The sequence below is a fragment of the Castor canadensis genome, chromosome 1, assembly GCF_047511655.1.
Source record: "Castor canadensis chromosome 1, mCasCan1.hap1v2, whole genome shotgun sequence".
In the NCBI taxonomy this organism is placed as follows: Eukaryota; Metazoa; Chordata; class Mammalia; order Rodentia; family Castoridae; genus Castor; species Castor canadensis.
The window spans coordinates 188883452-188902198 of record NC_133386.1 but is presented as its reverse complement, the minus strand read 5'-3'; the positions used below and the strand labels follow the sequence as shown (position 1 = coordinate 188902198).

Here is an 18747-nt window from a genome sequence, read left to right as displayed (position 1 = left end):
GGAATTTCCAGGAGTATTTAAATCTTTACTCTTCTTTCACAGTAGCAGAATCTTCCAATTGTAAATGAGAGGAAAGTAATTCTGTTGAAATTTTCTGAGAAGTTACTTTATTTTGTTAAGTTTGGTCTTTTTATTTCATATAATTGCCAGGAAAGGGTTATCAATCTGTATAACTGAGGAGGATAGATATATGACCAAGGCATTTTTCTGAGTAACAGGGCACTAACTTGAAGATGACCTATAATTTATGTTCTGGTAACTACTCTTCTATTCCTTGATGTTGAACCATTAGATCTATTTGGTATTTATTCTGTCATTTTAGATGTATGAATTCAGGTGCAGTCTATTAAAATTTGAGCAAGAGTGAATAATCTTTTTGTAATGTTTGATTTTACTGTGCATTTCAAAGAGAGATTGAGTATTGGATAATGGATTTAAAAATAACAAAATGTTCACATTTGCAGTAAAATGTCCACAGAGCTGTTTAGAATCTTCAGAAAACTTCCCATTTTTTGAAATAGACTTCTAAAGGTCTGTAGAATCACTGGAAAGAGGTAAAAGGTAAAGTACACATTGATGCCACCAATGAAAATGTGTTTTTATATATGTATGGAACAAATTAACCTATTTTTACAATGCTGCCAGGACCTAATAAGAGGTGAGCAGGACTCTTCAATAATGCAAAGTGTTAACTTGAAATTTTAAAACGTAAGTTTTAGGAAACTCCCCAGAGAAGCAATACCTTTAAATGGATTTTATTTTTTGACCAAAAATATCTACCTGCAAGTTTGTTCAGAGCAACCTTCTCATGTTGGTGGTTTTGCTTCTGTTTTTGTTATATGCAAATATTTGATTGGAAGGATATATCTGTTTTAGAACATTTTAGACAATTCTTAATACATGTACTCAAGGAACAAACGAGTAAGGAGAAGAAATAATTCTTGGCTGTGTACCTCTTACTTTCTCCAGAGAATATCATAACCACATCCTCAACTCAAAGTTTTCATTAATTATATATTCCTTTTTATAGCTCATGTGGTGTTGAAACACAAACTCAGAATTTGGCATCTTGTGAACATGAGAACAGCTCTTGTGAATGGATAAATTCAAAACAATCCTACTTACATTAATCTGACTTTATTCAAAAGTCATCATAAATGATCACAGAAATGTCAAATTACATATTTGTTCTTTCAGTTAGAGTAGTATATTTAACAGGAATCTCATCTTTCATGATATAAAAATTATACTAGTTCTGCCACTAGTTTCCATCTGACACATCTCCCCTTCAGGCAGCTGAATAAGAATTAGGAGAACTTTTCAAACACCACACTATACTACCTCTCTTATTTGGTAAATTTACTGTTTTTCTTGGTTCATTCCTTCTATATAGAAAAGAATGGGGTTGGGTGAAATGAGTATTTATTTCTTAAAGCATTATAAAAGTTAGCTTTACTTAATTGTTTAAAATTTATTTTCAAGATCACTCCTATTTTTTATAAATTTTATGGAGTTACTATAACTTGTATATAATTTTGAGGATAAAACCTATAGTCTTCATACTAAAAAGGAAGATTAGAGAGTTTTAGAAAAGCTTTAACAAAATATGAATAAACTTTACTGCATTCATGTAGTCAAACATAATTAAAATTAACAGTTTGTATTAATGTGTTTTACACAATGTATTTTAAAGGTATATTTCAGAAAGACAAAAATGTTTTCTCTCATATGTTACATTTACACTTAAAATAATGATATAAGAATATTATGGGATGATTTCATACATATGAAAACAATACAATGAACCAACTAAAAACTTTAAAGGGAGGGGAAGAGGGATGAGAAAAAGTAATGGAGCGAATTCCATCAAAGTATATTATATGCACATATGGAAATATCACAATGAAACCTCTTTTTCCAATTAATAAATGTTAATAAAAACAGAGAAAAAATAAAGATATATCTCCTTACCACCTGAAGCAGTTTTGAAGATCACTAGTAAACAGTTACACAAACTGGAAAATTGCTTATTTTGTAATTGCATATGTATTGAAATTTCTGTGATAAAATTAAACTGGTATCTGGTGGTTCATATTTGGCTGCCAAATGTAATCTAGCCATAAAGTAAAAAAGCCATGTGGTTATTAGTTATTGTGTAATTCCTCAGTAGGTAGAAGAGCAGAACTGGGATATGCATGCTATCTGTACAGCACACCCATTGCCATTGTGTGGGGCCTTCCACGATAATATAGAGAATTATATATGGAAATCAATGACTTGACATCAGATAAAAGCTGAGCTTCCTGACAGCAGTGTAGGTAGCTACATTGTATAATATCCTTTATTGAATTTTGATGCCCTTTATTTATTATAGCAGAGCACACACATCAAAATATCTATGAATTTCAATTGGCAGTTTTATATTTTGTACCATTAATATTAGTGATTCTAGAATTTATGTTAACATATTCTTTTAATCCAAAAAATTAAAGGAGGCATAAATCAATTTTTGCTTATTTTGTAAAAATGTAAGTCATTAAGAAACAAGACACTATGCCTTGTGGTACTTTCATTGTATTATTTTTGGCTAATAACATAGTCAACAAGATTATTTTCACGAGTACAATGTGCAGTTCCCATCAGCCCCAGATCTCAGACATATTGTTTCATGAACTTCTACCTTAGATACCCACCAATATCTCATATTGCAAATTAGGCAACCAACAAAAGCAAAAGCATCTCTGGATGATATCTCTGCAGACAACTTGGGGACCTGATCTAGTTCATGCTGGGAGAAGAGACATTTACTTAAAATGAAAACACTGGCAGGAATAAAGAAGATGAAAAGTAGATAAATTTCTTAAATTATTTTTGCTTTTACCTAAAAGTTATAAATAACAATAGTGAAACTTATTGTCTTTGGGGAAATAGTCATTATAAATCATTATAATTTCAAAATTAAGACATATATATACTTGCTCAAATTTGACAAAAGTTTTCTCTCAACCAGAAAAAACCCTTGTTCCTTCCTATTATTGCTTATACTCTCTCTACAACAAAATTAGAAATAAGGGCAAAATAGTTTCTGCTGGGTCATGGGGGGGGAGGGGGGGGGTGGAGTGGGTGGTAAGGGAGGGGGTGGGGGCAGGGGGGAGAAATGAACCAAGACTTGTATGCACATATGAATAATAAAAGAAAAAAAAAGTTTTCAATAGTTAAAAAAAAAAGACTATTAGTGAAAAGAAGTTATAATCCCCAAGAACAAACACATTTAATGAATTATGAACTAGCTTCTGTGATCTGTTGAACTAATAAGCATGACTTGGGGATAGTGTTTACATGACTGTGATCCTCTTCAAATATTTCTCCTTAAACTCATTTTTCCACAAGTACTCAATAGTTTCAGCATAGCAGACAATATATGAAAATTCAGAGAAACATAACTGAATTCATTTTCATGGGTCTTTCTTATGACCAGAAAATACAAATATTTTGCTTCATGTTCTTATTTTGCTATATCACCATCTTGCTGGGAAACCTGATCCTTATCTCTGTTGGATGCAGTTCTCCTTCTAGCCAACCCATGTACTATTTCCTCAGTCACTTATCATGTATAGATATCTGCTAAACCTCCTGTGTGACACCCAAGCTGATTAACGATCTCATTGGAAGAAAAAAACATTTCTTACGCTAATTGCATGCTACAGATCATTGCTATGCACTTCTTTGGAATGACTGAAATCTTAATCCTTACATTTATGGACTTTGATCACTATGCTGCCATCTGTAAACCTCTCCACTGTATGACTATCAGGAACAGAACTAGATGCAATATCCTGATCTTTGCTTCTTGGGTAGGAGGGGCTGCCCATTCCATTCCCCAGTTTTATATGATCATCTGGTTGCCCTTTTGTGGATGCAATGAAATTGATCATTACTATTGTAAAATATTTCCTTTGTTGAAAATTGCCTGTACTGATACCTATATCACTGGTGTCCTTGTGGTTGCCAATTCAGGAATCATTGCCTTAGTAACATTTGCTCTCCTGTTTGGGTCTTATGTCATTGTCCTATTCACATGAAGAAATCACTCAGCAGATGGAAGATGCATCCACTTGTGGTTCTCATATCTCTGTGGTTATATTATTTTTTGGACCTTCTATCTTTACCTATCTTAGACCTCCTACCACTTTCCCTAAAGATTTTCCCTAAATCTTTGCTCTATTTTACACCATTATTGTTTCCCTGTTCAACCCCCTAATCTATGTCCTGAGAAATACAGAGAGGAAAAAGGCTAGGAAAAGTGTTAGGTGTCAAAAGATATTTTCACCAAGAAAACATAGTTGAATTGTAGTATTCAATATGCTACAGCAATGAGATTGGGCTTGTCATGAAGAAGGGTTATTAGACCTTAAATCATTGAGAGAAAAATTATTTATTTGTAAATTTCAGTGGTGAAGAACTGAGGAATTATGAGTAAAATAATAATTTTACAGTATGAAATGAAATATATTAAAATATTCTGGGCTAATGGAATGGTATGTAGGTATGTCATATATAATCAATGCTGATACTGATTGTGTAAGTTTAGTACTAATTTGCATTTAAAAAATTTTACATAAGACTACACAACTTTTTCAACATTCTCTAGTTATAGAGTTGATTGACATATTTTTCAGAAATGAAAATTAAGTTTTTGTTATCAAGCTTTATTTTCTGATAGTATATTCAGCTAAATCTTGTGTGATGTTATTCTGAAAATATGCAAAAAAGACTCACATGTAATTTTTAAGTGTGATATCAATGTGGTAGCAAAACCTGAGCTCTGAGGGCTGAAGATCTGACCCTTTTGCCAAAGAGTCCTAGACAAAGACAAAGGTTTGAATCTTGAACAATAACATATCTCATTACTTTCCAGGAAAGCCTCATTACTTGAGGAAGAGGACACATTTGGGAAGAATCTGCATGTTTTAGTTTTTCCTAATAAATAAAGATGAACTACAAATTCAATCACCATCCTGGTTGAAGGACATAGGATTAATGAAAAAATTCAACAGAATAAATTTTTCTTGACAGCAATTCATTTTGTTAAGTATTTTTCTGTTCTTTTATGTGTGAATAAAACACTATTACCAAAGGGTAGATAAATGTGACATTAAAAACCTAATAGAGAAATAGCCCAAACAATGTATGCACAAATGAATAAATGAATAAAGAAAAGAGAAAAAAACCCTTAATACCATATAAATGGATAAGACACAGTATTTGTAGCTATTATGAAGAATAGACTTTTGTTAAAAATATTCTACAAGATCCAGGGAAATTGGAAAGTAATTTATATTTTCAATAGGATCCAAAGAAACATTATCCCTATGAAAAAGAACAGAAATTAGATAGCAGTATTATGTTAACAAAAGGGTCATTTGAAAAAGCATAATTATTTTGAAATTTCAGAAACCAATTAAAAATGATAAGGAATGCAAATCATAGCAGATTTATACTGAAAAGTATTGTAAAAAATGCATTTTGAGAAATACTATAATAGTAATAAAATTAGACTACTTCCCTAAAATCAACTATAAAAAAGAAAATGTAGTAATGTCTGCAGATTTGGGGAGAAAAAGGCTGAGAATAATGAATTGTATTCCCAGTTGCTTTTAAGAATCTAGAAAGAAATACCATTACATTAATCTGGTTTCATAAGACATACTACCACATGTTGTTTTTGAACAACACATTGTAAAAGTGTTTCTTCTGAAATAAATTTCAAATATCATAAAATAATGAATCAACATTAAACCTAAGGAGGAAAGCCAGAGAATAAATGACTGATACATTTTTTATCAATCATCAAAGGTCTTATCTAAAAGCACTGGTTAGGAAAGGAAGCAATGAAACAAGGGTCATTAAACATTGGTTTGAATGTAAGTCAACAATTTGTTCACTGAATGAGTCTCACCATATCAATAAACTTATTTTATATTTTTATTTATACCAAAAACCTGAGAAGAAAACACCAATACAATTTAATCATAAAATGATACATTTATATTGCATGTGAAATAAAATTGATGAGTTGTTAAAATAAATGAAAGACAGGACTATAAAATAAGTACTGGGGGTAATTGTGAGAGCAAGGAAGGTGAATAGAGGAGAGGAAAGTGAGGGAATATGATTGATGAGTTTCATATACATAAATGAATTAGAATGATGAAACCTCTTGCAATTATTTATCTTTTGTTGGTTTATTCATATGAGCATACAATGTTTGGGCCATTTCTCCCCCCCTACTCCCTGCCTCCTCCTTCTTCCCTTACCCCCTTCCTATCTCCCCCCACCCCCTCACTTCCAGGCAGAAGCTGTTCTGCCCTTATCTCTAATTTTGATGAAGAGAAGACATTAGCATAATAAGGAAGACAAAGCATTTTTGCTAATTGAGATAAGGATAGCAATAGAGGGAGATTCCTAGCATTGCTTCCATGCACAAATGTGTCACATTCTAAGATGGTTCTTCTTGAACTAACCTTTTCTCTAGTTCCTGATCCCCTTGTCCTTTTGGCCTCTGTCACATTAAAGTTTCTGTATTAGTTCCTCTGCGTTGAGGACATCAAATACCATCATGTTTTTTGGTTTTCTTACCTATCCCCTAACCTCCCATATGTGCTCTCACCTTATCATGTGTCCCAAGTCCAACCACATTGCTGCACTTTCCCTTCATCGAAAGTCTGCATATGAGGGAGAACATACGATTTTTAGTCTTCTGAGCCTGGCTAACCTCGCTCAGAATGATGTTCTCCAATTCCATTCATTTACTTATGAATGATGAGATTTCATTCTTCTTCATGGCTGAGTAAAATTCCATTGTGTATAAATACCACATTTTCTTAATCCGTTCTTCAGTAGTGGGGCATCTTGGCTGTTTCCATAACTTGGCTATTGTGAATACTGCTGCAACAAATAAGGGTGTGCAAAAATGGTCTCTAAACTGAAGAGAACACCCACAGAGTGGGAGGAAATATTTACCAGCTATACATCAGACAAAGGACTGATAACCAGAATATATAGGGAACTCAAAAAACTAAACTATCCCAAAATTAATGGGCAAAATTAATGAAGAAATGGGCAACTGAACTAAACAGAACTTTCTCAAAAGAAGAAATTCAAATGGTCAAAAAACACATGAAAAAATGCTCACCATCTCTAGCCATAAAGGAAATGCAAATCAAAACCACTCTAAGTTTTCACCTCACTTGTGTTAAAATAGCCATCATTAGAAACACCACCAACAATAAGTGTTGATGAGGATGTGGGGAAAAAAGAACCCTCATACACTGCTGGTGGGAATGCAAACTAGTGCAACCACTCTGGAAAAAAAATTGGAGGCTCCTTGCAATTATTTAAAGTGGAGCAAGGACAGATTCGATGGGGAGCAGATGGAGGGGGGCGGTGATATAACCAACATACAATGTAAGGTTAGTCATAAGTGTCAAAATGAATGTCCCTACTACAATGAATATATGTTGATTAAAGTGAAAAAGATAAATGGAAATATTCCTTAAAGCATTGTAACTTCTCAGCAAAAGTTATATAATTAGTTCTGTATATGTTTCTGGATGTGACTTTTAGTAAAGATTTTTTTCCTTTTTTTCTTTTTTTGGTGGGACTGGGGTTTGGCTGTTGTCCTCTTTATTGTCTTAAATGAATGAATTTACAAAGGAGACATAGTTATCAAAACATCTTTAGTTCAAAAGAGATTTTCACAAGCTACTAAAATTGTGTTTTGCATCGCAAAACAGGCAGCTGAGTAGAAGTATGCCTAATTAACCCTGTAGAGTTGACCAGACTCAGAGTGTGCTGATCTAAAACACATTTTCTGAATACACAGCCAAGTTTTTTCACTAATTTATCACAGCACCCTTCATACAGAGAAGTTTCTCTTTAATGGTATTTTTGCTCATGGTATGTTTGATGAGTTAATATTCACTCATTCCTCTTTTTTTTTTAGTTAAATCCTACATAAGTTTTCATTATCCACTAAATTGTACATTAACTTTGAAACACTTCTAGTGAAACTGAATCCACAGAAGCTTTTAAGTTTCACTTTCACCTACCATGTGCACAAGAAAAATGAGATACTTGTTTTATAATTATACTTAGCATCGATGCCAACATGCTACTGACTTTATTAATTAAAAATTATTCAACATTGAAAAGGTATTGATTTTTCTCAAACAAGATATTTTATACTAAGAATTTTATATAACAGAAAAATAATATTGTAATACCTAAAAATTGAGAAAGAAGACATTCTTTAACATATTCAAATCTATAAAATATAATGTTTGAAGATCATACTAAAATGTTCATAAATTTTATATAGTTATTGAAAACAAAATGAAAGTAACTAGTTGTTTTCTTGTCTTCTTTTTATCAAGAGTTACTGATACAATGATTAAAAATGCATATTGAAAAGTGTGTATACATCCTGAACCAATTTTATTTTATCAAGTTGAGCACATATACCTTAGTGAAATGTGTGCCTAACTAGAGGAATAATATACTTTAAATACACTTAACAATTTATCTTCTGGAATAATAGCAGAACAAAAAGATATATCTGAATATTTTCTTTTTAAAGGAAAGAGAATCCATGACAGCAAATGTCCTTCCAGGCTGATGAAGTAAATCTAGATAGTTATATGTGCATGAACCCCTAAGAAGATCCTTAGGAATATCTACAAAATCAGATTAGTGGAAGCTCAGAGGACTGTCAGTTCACTGCCTACACTTGAGGAGGCATCTAAAAGTGACAATGTCTTAAGAAGTCTCCTTAGAACTTTTTGTTAGAAATTTCAGTGAGACAAAATCAATATAATTGCTTTCAAATTAAATGTTTGGAGTCAGTCAAACCTCTTACCTTACTCAAAGTAATTTGGTGCCTTGAATATGGTTTTGGGTTGTTTTAGAAATTTTTTCAAATATTCAAATTATGACATACAGTACATAAGGAAACTTTCAGATAAAAAGAAGAGGAAAAGTGAACTGCATGGAACTATCTCTGCAACTTCATGAAGTAGACTCCTGCCATGATCCCAAAGTCACCTTCGGTGCTTTTCTGGCTTTATTCTTTCTCTTCTCCCAGATCAGTTCTCCTGAGAATTAGTGGTAATCTCTTGTTTGCCTGGTCACCTAAGGCAATGCTTTTTATCTGTTACAGGGATTTTTCATGTGTATAATGTGGACAATTAATGCCCACCCCAGCAGGTGGTTACAGATAATGAAGAACAAGAAGAAGAAGGAAGGATGTGGAAGTGTTATAGGCATTTGGAGAAAACTTAAATGTTTGCAACTTTTTTTTGGCAAATTCTTTGGATCTTAATCCAGACAATACAATGAAAGGCTTACTGGATTTTCTATTTTTCTCAATGTCTCCTTAATTAAGATTTCCAAGTACATTAAAACACAGTCTATCACAGAGAATATAATAAATGCATTTTTTGAGAAAAAATGAAGCACCTTATCTACTTTGAGAGCCAGAATTATCCTTCTCTCCTCAGTTAATTTATGGAGAGTATGAAAGGAATTTGTCCTTCAAGAAATCCACCATAGTTTTTTTTTTCCACATTTTTAAAATTATCTTATTATTTTACTGAGGGTACATTATGACATTTACAAGTTCTTACAATATATCATACTTGAATTCACCCCTTCTGTCATTCTCCTTTATCCTCATTCCCCCATTACTGAAATAGTTTCAATAGGTCTCATTTTCCCATTTTCATGTATGATGAGTACATTTTATCACAAAACTCTTCTGTAAAGTTCAGGGGAATTCAGTCAGTGCAGCCCAAGAGGCTGTATATGACTGGGATTTTTAAATCACCAGCAAAGTTAATTGAAGCTTGATAACTATTTATAATCCTGATTCCATCCTAGTCTGAACAGTCTGGTAACATGGATCTAAAGGAAATGAAACTGATGATTGTATCATTTTGGAAGGCAAATCCAAACAACATGGAAAGAATTATCAATGCTCAATGATTTCTTTGAAAGCTCTTTTAGAATTTTGACCTCATGAAATATCCAAAACTCTTGTGATTTTGGACACCCTTTGGAATAATTTTAGTTGAAGCATTAAATCAATAATATCCATTGTGATTTGACTCATTTGGATGCTAATTCATCTCACTTGCCTTCGAACTGTAGCTCTGGGCATATGACCTCCAGTTAGTGTGAAAATTGACAAGTGTCACTTGTATCCAAAATGAAACAAGATTCTTTTTTTTCTCTTTTCTGTGAACAAGCAGCAGACTATGCAAAGTAAAATGTAAATCATCCAGGAAGCCAAAATAAAACAGTAGGAGAATTACTACAATTTCAACGAAGAGAGAGAGAGAGAAAACAATGGAAAGAAAATAAAAGGAATTCATTTATAATTCAAGCATGAGAACATGTATGGTGAATTACCTGTACTTTCTTGTTATCCTGCATGTATGTGTAATATCCATTTTTGCATCCATCATGAGGAAAACAGATGGACTGCAAGGTAAAAATTAACATAGGCATCCACTTTGACACTGGTAGACTATCTTTTTTTGAGATTAAGATGACAACGATTTCAATGAGTGTGGGATGTGACTTTTCAGGAAGACAAGTAGATATAAGAGGGGAAGGATTCTTAATTGGGTAGCAAGTTTTTTCAAATTAAAAAAAATATTAAGAGCTTTTGGTGGAAGGTCAATAAAGTATTAAGGAACAGGTAATTCACAGGTCAAAAAAAATAAAGAGACATTAATTCAAAGGAAAAATAAGATGCTGTCATCATCATTGGAGAGATGAAAGAGAGAGAGACAGAGAGAAAGAAGAGAGAATGAGACTTAATCAGACCTTACTCAGGTCAAAAAAAAAAGAAAAGAAAAGTAAAAGGAAATATACAGTAGTGATGTTAATTATATAATAAATCCTATTCAAAATCTTTGCAGTTATTTCTTTTAATCATTCAAACAGTACAGTAACTGTTCTTTAAATGAATACAATCTACAATCTGTATTTGATTAGACATAAATAAAATAAAAGGATTGCATATAAGAGAAAAACTTATTGAGACCCCCATCATGTACTGGGTGGCTCCATTTATTTATATAATAATTGAGAGTTAATTCACTCTACATGGCTGTAAAAAGATGTACTCATTATCAATGGGCTCATCAGAATGCTATGATCTTAGAAATATCATTACATGACAATAATCACACAGATCAGTGAGAGGAGAGGCTCAAAATTAAATATGTGTAAACATTCTCAGTGTTTCTATGGTGCAGCATAAGACAGCCTTTTCATCTTGGAGGGATTTCACAACAAGCAAATTAGTCATGTAGAGTTTACTTTGGCATAGATTACACACAACAATGTTTAAGGCATTGAGATGTCTGTTGTAAGTAACTATGAAATGTTTTATTAACATTATGATCAATTATTGTGCTGAGTGAATAAAATTTTACATGTCTTACAAAGTGAGGTATACTTTGCTTTATATCTTAACCATACCATTTTGCAGGCATTTGACCTTGGGCTGTTCAATTTCTCCATGAGTCAATATCCTCTTTCATAAAATGAGTTACTAATATTAACTTCTTAGAGTTATTGCAAGATTTTAAAAGTTGATACCTACAAGGAGCTTAGAAGCATAACAGACACATGAGAATGCTTCAATTCTACAGTAATATAATATTTATTAGATCTACTGATGGTTAATGCAAACAGCCAATTGAAGTCATGCACTTCACCATAGAAAAATGATAAAACAAACCCAAGTATTTTCACTTCACTGTGTTTACAGAATGCATAAAAATATTTTTGTAATGATTGGGTAATATAAAATCTTTACTGAAAAATGCTAAATCTTAATAGAAAAGTTTCTTATCAAGTTTAGATTTATTATTTTACAGATTGAAACCTAGAACAGGAGATTAACTTTCCTAAAGTGAGTGAAGACTTAGACTACAAAATAAATCATGATCTCATCTTTACAAGGACATAGTTCTTTTTTTTTCTTTTATTATTCATATGTGCATACAAGGCTTGGTTCATTTCTTCCCCTGCCCCCACCCCCTCCCTTACCACCCACTCCGCCCCCTCCCTCAATACCCAGCAGAAACTCTTTTGCCCTTATTTCTAATTTTGTTGTAGAGAGAGTATAAGCAATAATAGGAAGGAACAAGGGTTTTTGCTGGTTGAGATAAGGATAGGTATACAGGGAGTTGACTCACATTAATTTCCTGTGCATGTGTGTTACCTTCTAGGTTAATTCTTTTTGATCTAACCTTTTCTCTAATTCCTGTTCCCCTTTTCCTATTGTCCTCAGTTGCTTTTAAGGTATCTGCTTTAGTTTCTCTGCGTTAAGGGCAACAAATGCTAGCTAATTTTTTAGGTATCTTACCTATTCTCACCCCTTCCTTGTGTGCTCTCGCTTTTATCATGTGCTCATAGAAGGACATAGTTCTTGCAAAGGGACCTTTATGGCTGTAATCAGTGCTTTTCACCCAGATAAGTAAATTGTAACTTACTCTGTATGTATACATGTATATATATGGACAGAGTCACAAATATGTAATTCCGAATTTGTGGAATATGTATATATGCTATGTTTGGTACATCTTGCAATTTAAATGTGAAAAACAAAATACTGAAATAAAGTAAGAATTGTGAGAAAAAAGAAAAGAAATACATAGGGAGAAAGTATGTGCACATTTTAGAGTATTGAAGGGAATGAAATGATCTCACACTTAAAATTGGTGGCTGAGTCAAGTATAGAAACGACTCATCTTCTCACACCCTAAAATAAAAATCAGGACTGAAAAGGTTGGCATTTTGCACATGGTAAATCAGGATTGAATGTAGGAAGACATTGAAGTGAAAAGGAAAGTCTCCTAAGTAACAAAATTAGGCCTTACCTGTGGCCTCGGGAAGGAAAACAACTGAAGATTCAAACACATATTTTGGAATATTGGCTAGGAAGTCATACTTTATTTATCTAGAAGAAAAATTAATCTTCTATAAAAAATGAAAACAAATAACTTTTTGGAGATGCACAAAGTTTCTAAAACTTTTATTTTCTTGAGTTTTATTTTTTTAATATGAGCTCTATTTTTCAATTTTGGATGAACAACTGGAGCTGCATTTCATCTCAATGCACAGGATTAAAATAACAGTTTTGTTGAAGTGGATTCATGTGAATAAACAACTACTTTAAGAGTGGTCCAGATCAGTAGCTTAAATATTATTTTTAAATAAAAATATACTTCTTTATTTATAGGTGGAAAATAGGTACAGTATAAGTACTATAATGATAAAAACAATTGCTTTCCTATGATTTGCCTCTAATCTAATGCTAAATACTGAAAATGTGTCATAAATATAAGTTAATTTGTTTTAAGGTGTCATAAATATGTTAATTTGTTTTAAGTCTTCATTTTCTTTATAATGATTTTTTTTAATTTAGTGGATGCCACTGATAATCTCTAAAACTGTATTAAACTGAAAATTTAAAATGAAATGTTGAGAAAAGATCAATACAAGATTACCACAGAGTAAATATCATATGTGTAAATATAGTAATAGTAATGATATTTGAGCTCAAATTTATAGTAAAAACAATTGGACTATTGGTTAACAATTTTTTAACAACAGTTTTGAGACTTGAAATAAATTAGCAGACACTCTAGCCAACCCCAATAATATACCATAGACGTGTATAAATTGAGTCCTCTTGGTTTACATTTGCAGAGTGATGAAGAAATTCAAACTATTTTATTCATTCTTTATTTGAATTTTAAATGAAATCATTGTTTAGAACTAGATCTTCTAGCAAGTCAAAGTTTCCTTCTCCCTTAAATAATTTTATTTCAACTACTACATGGTTGGCAAATTTTGAAGTATTTTGATAAAGAGCATATGTTGGACACAACAGAAAATTGAAATGCAGACTATTTAATTTAAAACAAAGCAGAATCAATAAAGAAATCCAAGATCTAAAATATGCAATAGATCAAGTGGACCTAGTAGATGTCTATAGAACATTTCATCCAACCTCTACACAATATACATTCTTCTCAGCAGCCCATGGAACCTTCTCCAAAATAGATCATATCCTAGGGCACAAAGCAAGCCTCAGCAAATATAAGAAAATAGAAATAATACCGTGCATACTATCTGACCACAATGCAGTAAAAGTAGAACTCAACAACAAAAGTAAAGACAAAAAACATGCAAACAGCTGGAAACTAAATAACTCATTACTTAATGAAGAATGGATCATCGATGCAATAAAAGAGGAAATTAAAAAGTTCCTAGAAGTCAATGAAAATGAAAACACAACCTACCGGAACCTATGGGACACAGCTAAGGCAGTCTTGAGAGGAAAGTTTATAGCCATGAGTGCATATATTAAAAAGATTGAAAGATCCCAAATCAATGACCTAATGATACATCTCAAACTCCTAGAAAAACAAGAACAAGCAAATCCCAAAACAAATAGAAGGAGAGAAATAATAAAAATAAGAGCTGAAATCAACGAAATAGAAACCAAAAAAACCATACAAAGAATTAATGAAACAAAAAGTTGGTTCTTTGAAAAAATAAACAAGATCGATAAAACAAAGCAGAAGGTTTCAGGGAGTGTCTCAAGCAGCAGAATATCTGTGTAGCAAGCATAGCAATAGTGAGGACCTGAGTTCAGACCTCAGTACTGCCAAAAAAAAAAACCCAAAGTACAACACAAAATATTTATTTGCAGAATATAATTCATTAAACAAAAAGAAAAACATCCAGATATAACTGCCTTCTGTTCCATTCTTTTAATTTTAATCCTGTGTTATTATTTGTTTCACTTAAGTATATAATTGTAAACGGAAGGCTTATAGAAATATATATGTACATATATATTTATGTATATATATATATACTACTGTTATAAAATATTACCATTTTACTTTAGAAATAATTTTTGAACAACTCTAAAATTGTTTGTTTGAATGAGTTGTTTTTATAAATGTAAGAATTGAACATAATGTCCTGCAAAAGGACTTATGAACTCATTATCAAATGAACCAAAAAAGAAAGATAAGAAAATTGCACTTCATTTTAAATATATGATTTTCTTTTTCTGGAACATTAGAATCTTACCCACTGTACATAGTTTCATGATACTGTGTTCTCATCAATTCTCTCCAGGACATTTCTGACATTTACTTGGGTCTTTTCAGGTGATTGTTCCATATCTTCACCCACTGGACCATGGAAAATAGGAATAATGTCACTGTGTTTATTCTCCTGGGACTTTCTCAAAATAAGAACATTGAAATCCTCTTCTTTGTATTAATTTTATTTTCCTACATTGCTATTTGGGTGGGAAATGTGCTCATTATGATTTCTATCACATGTACTCAGCTAATTGATCAACCTATGTATTTCTTCCTCAATCACCTCTCACTCTCTGACCTTTGCTACACATCCACAGTGACACCCAAACTAATGACTGATCTACTGACAGAAAAGAAGATTATTTCCTATAACAACTGCATGATACAGCTCTTTATCATTCATTTCCTTGGAGGCATCAAAATCTTCATACACACAGCAATGGCCTATGACTGCTACATGGCCATTTGCAAGCCCCTGCACTACACCATCATCATGAGCAGGCAGAGGTATAACACAATCATCATAAATTGTTTTACTGGGGGATTTGTACACTCAGCCAGTCAGTTCCTTCTCACTATCTTCTTGCCATTCTGTGGCCCCAATGAGATAGATCATTACTTCTGTGATGTGTATCCTTTGCTGAAATTGGCTTGCACTGATACATATACAATTAGTCTCTTGGTTATTATTAATTCAGGTGTAATTGCTTTGGTGACATTTGTGATTTTGATGCTATCTTATTTTTTGATATTATACACCATTAAGGTTCACCCTGCAGAGAGCTGTTCCAAAGCTCTTTCAACCTGTGGTTCTCACATAACAGTTATGGTCATGTTCTTTGTCTTCTAACCTTATTGTTTTGGGATTCTCATTCTTGAAACCGAGCTTATATAACTGTTCAGAAGTTGAAACAAATTCACCCAATGAGTCTATGAGTAAGGATAAGCTGTCGGTTTTTCTTGTCAACAAGTTAAATGAAGTTCCATGCACCAGCCAGCATTACTTGATCAGAAGTTAATCCTATCTAACAGGAACGAATTAGGATATCTGTTATCAGTTCTATAACACTATGCTGGAGGTTGTAATTATTATATTAGTAAAATCAGAAGAGAAAACAGCTTCAAGAATTCATACACAAATGCACACAGAGAGATACACACACATACATAAAAATTAGTCTCAATTTGTGTGAATGTTTACATGAAAAGTAGCCAAAGATACAGGAAGTATCTGATATTTTCAGAAATAAAATAGGAACAAATGCCAAATTCATCTCTTTGCACTAGTAGAAAACAGAAAATAAAACTTGAAGCAAATGCAATTTGTAACAGAAAAACATGTAAGTGCCCAGAATAAATGTTATAGATCAGAAAAACTTATACACTGTTTTGAAGGTTGTTACAGAATATAATGTTTGTTATGTAAAAAACATTTCCTCCAAATTGGCTTACATAGTCCGTTCAACTATAATTATTACCACAGCAGTTTCTCTAATGGAACTCATTAAGAATATTCTAAAATACATGAGAAATTTCACAAGAGGTGAAACATGACTGTCAGAAGAATAAAGAGGAGAGATCAGCTGTGAAGGGTTTGAATAATTTCAAGGATGATTAAAGAAAATTATTTGACTATAAGGTGGCAGTAATAATCTGTTGTATTTTAGTAATCGTAGAGCTGTTTGCAGTGGGGGGGGGAGGGAGGGAATTTCTCACAGCATTAGCCTATCCACAAACTACTGTGACACCATTAAGAATGGGAGAGTAGAGCAAGGATATGCCTGGGAAGTGAAGGATGAGAGAAGGAGTTTACCTGCCTAGGTGATGTCATTCAGCAGCAAGGTGAGAGAGTTTTACAGGCCAATAATGATTTGGGATGTTTACAATCCCAGGGGTTTATATTTTCCATGACTGTCTCATATTGGATATCACTGCATGGGTTATTCAAAGGAGACAGGCTCCAGATGGCCAAATATATTCTCATTAGGGCAAAATTTAAATCAGTTTGACATGTAAAAGTTAAATAAAGTGTTGATGAAGTTTTGAAAAACTGAGTCTCTGACAACTGTGAAAAAGTGAACACTGAATCTGAACAGTATACAGATGTCATCTTGGATTATCTTTATAGTATTGGTGTTTGATGATACTGTCATTTATTATATCTATATTAATAAAAACTGTGTCATATTGGCATAAAATAGTCCAATATAAAATCCACATTAAAGTACATTCCTGCTCTATGAAATATACGGAATAAGATCAGTCACAGAGTACATCTTTGTTTTGTTCCTGATCTTGAGAAAATGCTTTCAGCTTTTCCACACTCAGTGTGGCTACGAGTATATCATACATTGCCCTTATTATATTGAAGCAATGTCATTCTATTCCTAATGTGTTCATAACTTTTATGATGATTCCTTACCTCTGGACAAATGTAACTCCCTTCCCAGAAGAGAAGAGATTCTTATTGCCTAGAGATCATAAAATGTCACCTGAAGCTATATCCTTGCAAAATTATGCTCAATTTCTTAAGAGATATTGTCATATAACGCATTTCTACCAGGCCAATAGCAAGGATCTGGTCTCACAGCAGCTCCAGGGAGAAGCTTATACATTTTCAGTCTAGAAATGCATCGATGTAGGAACTAAATACACTGGCATATGCCTGTATCCCTAGCTGTGTGGGATGTGGGACTCAAAGGATTGAGGTTTGAGGCCAGTCCAGGCCAAAAAATGTTAACAAAATCCCCAAGGAAGATGATCAAAGGAAAAAGGGCTGGTAATTCAAGTGGTTGAGCACCCTGATTTCTAACTCCAGTAGTGAAAAAAATAAAAACATGAAATGTGAACATTTTATTGAAGTGTTTTACCAATGGTCCTTTAGATTAACAATAATGGGATAATTAGTGAATATCAATGGAGGATTCATAATTAAGAGGTAATTTTAAGTTTTTTCTATGTGTAGAATTATGTCATCTACAAACAGTGATTTGTTTTTACCCTGTTTTTCCTATTCATATGCCTTTTATTTCTTTCTCTTGCCTAATTATTGTCATTTTCAAAAAAGACGGATGGAAGAGAAGGACATCATGCTGAGCAAAACAATCCAGGCCTTCTTGCAAATGTAAATAATTGTACAATTATGTCACAGAAGTGGACATCACCAAGATGGTCAACTAGGACTTTTCATTACTTATGCCCCCAGAGAAATATCAATTTGAATATCGATTCATTCACAAAAATGTCCACAAGAGTTAAGTATACCAGGTGAGATATTACAGCACCTGATTGTAACACAGAAAAACACACTGAAGATCACAGGAAGAACAGTTTTATGTGAACTTCAGCACCATTCTTCCAACACTAGGAGCACAGACAGAGTGGGGGGAGAGAGACCCTCAGTATGGAGGAAGGAGAAGGAAGTGAACATCAGATTTTGTCTGTGACAACAACACTATGCTAACCACAGGAAAACCTAGCACCTGGCAGGTCCCACAGGTCCGGATTCCAAGCCAAAGTGTGTGGAATGAGCCTCCAGTCTGCCAGG

At 32.9% G+C, this 18747-nt stretch overlaps 1 protein-coding gene and 1 pseudogene across 1 annotated transcript; both read left to right on the top strand.

The window, feature by feature from the left end:
- The first annotated feature begins 3421 nt into the window (after window positions 1-3421).
- LOC109677167 (olfactory receptor 4P4-like) lies at window positions 3422-4347 on the top strand (annotated as a pseudogene).
- A 10947-nt stretch (window positions 4348-15294) lies between these two features.
- On the top strand, window positions 15295-16050 carry LOC109677166 (olfactory receptor 4P4-like). The gene has a single exon (XM_020153299.1). The coding sequence runs from the start codon at window positions 15295-15297 to the stop codon at window positions 16048-16050; it is 756 nt and encodes a 251-aa protein (XP_020008888.1).
- The last annotated feature ends 2697 nt before the right edge of the window (window positions 16051-18747 follow it).

What these genes read in the sequence shown, in the direction of transcription:
- LOC109677166 (XM_020153299.1), top strand. Translation starts at nt 15,295, where the DNA reads ATGGAAAATAGGAATAATGTCACTGTGTTTATTCTCCTGGGACTTTCT.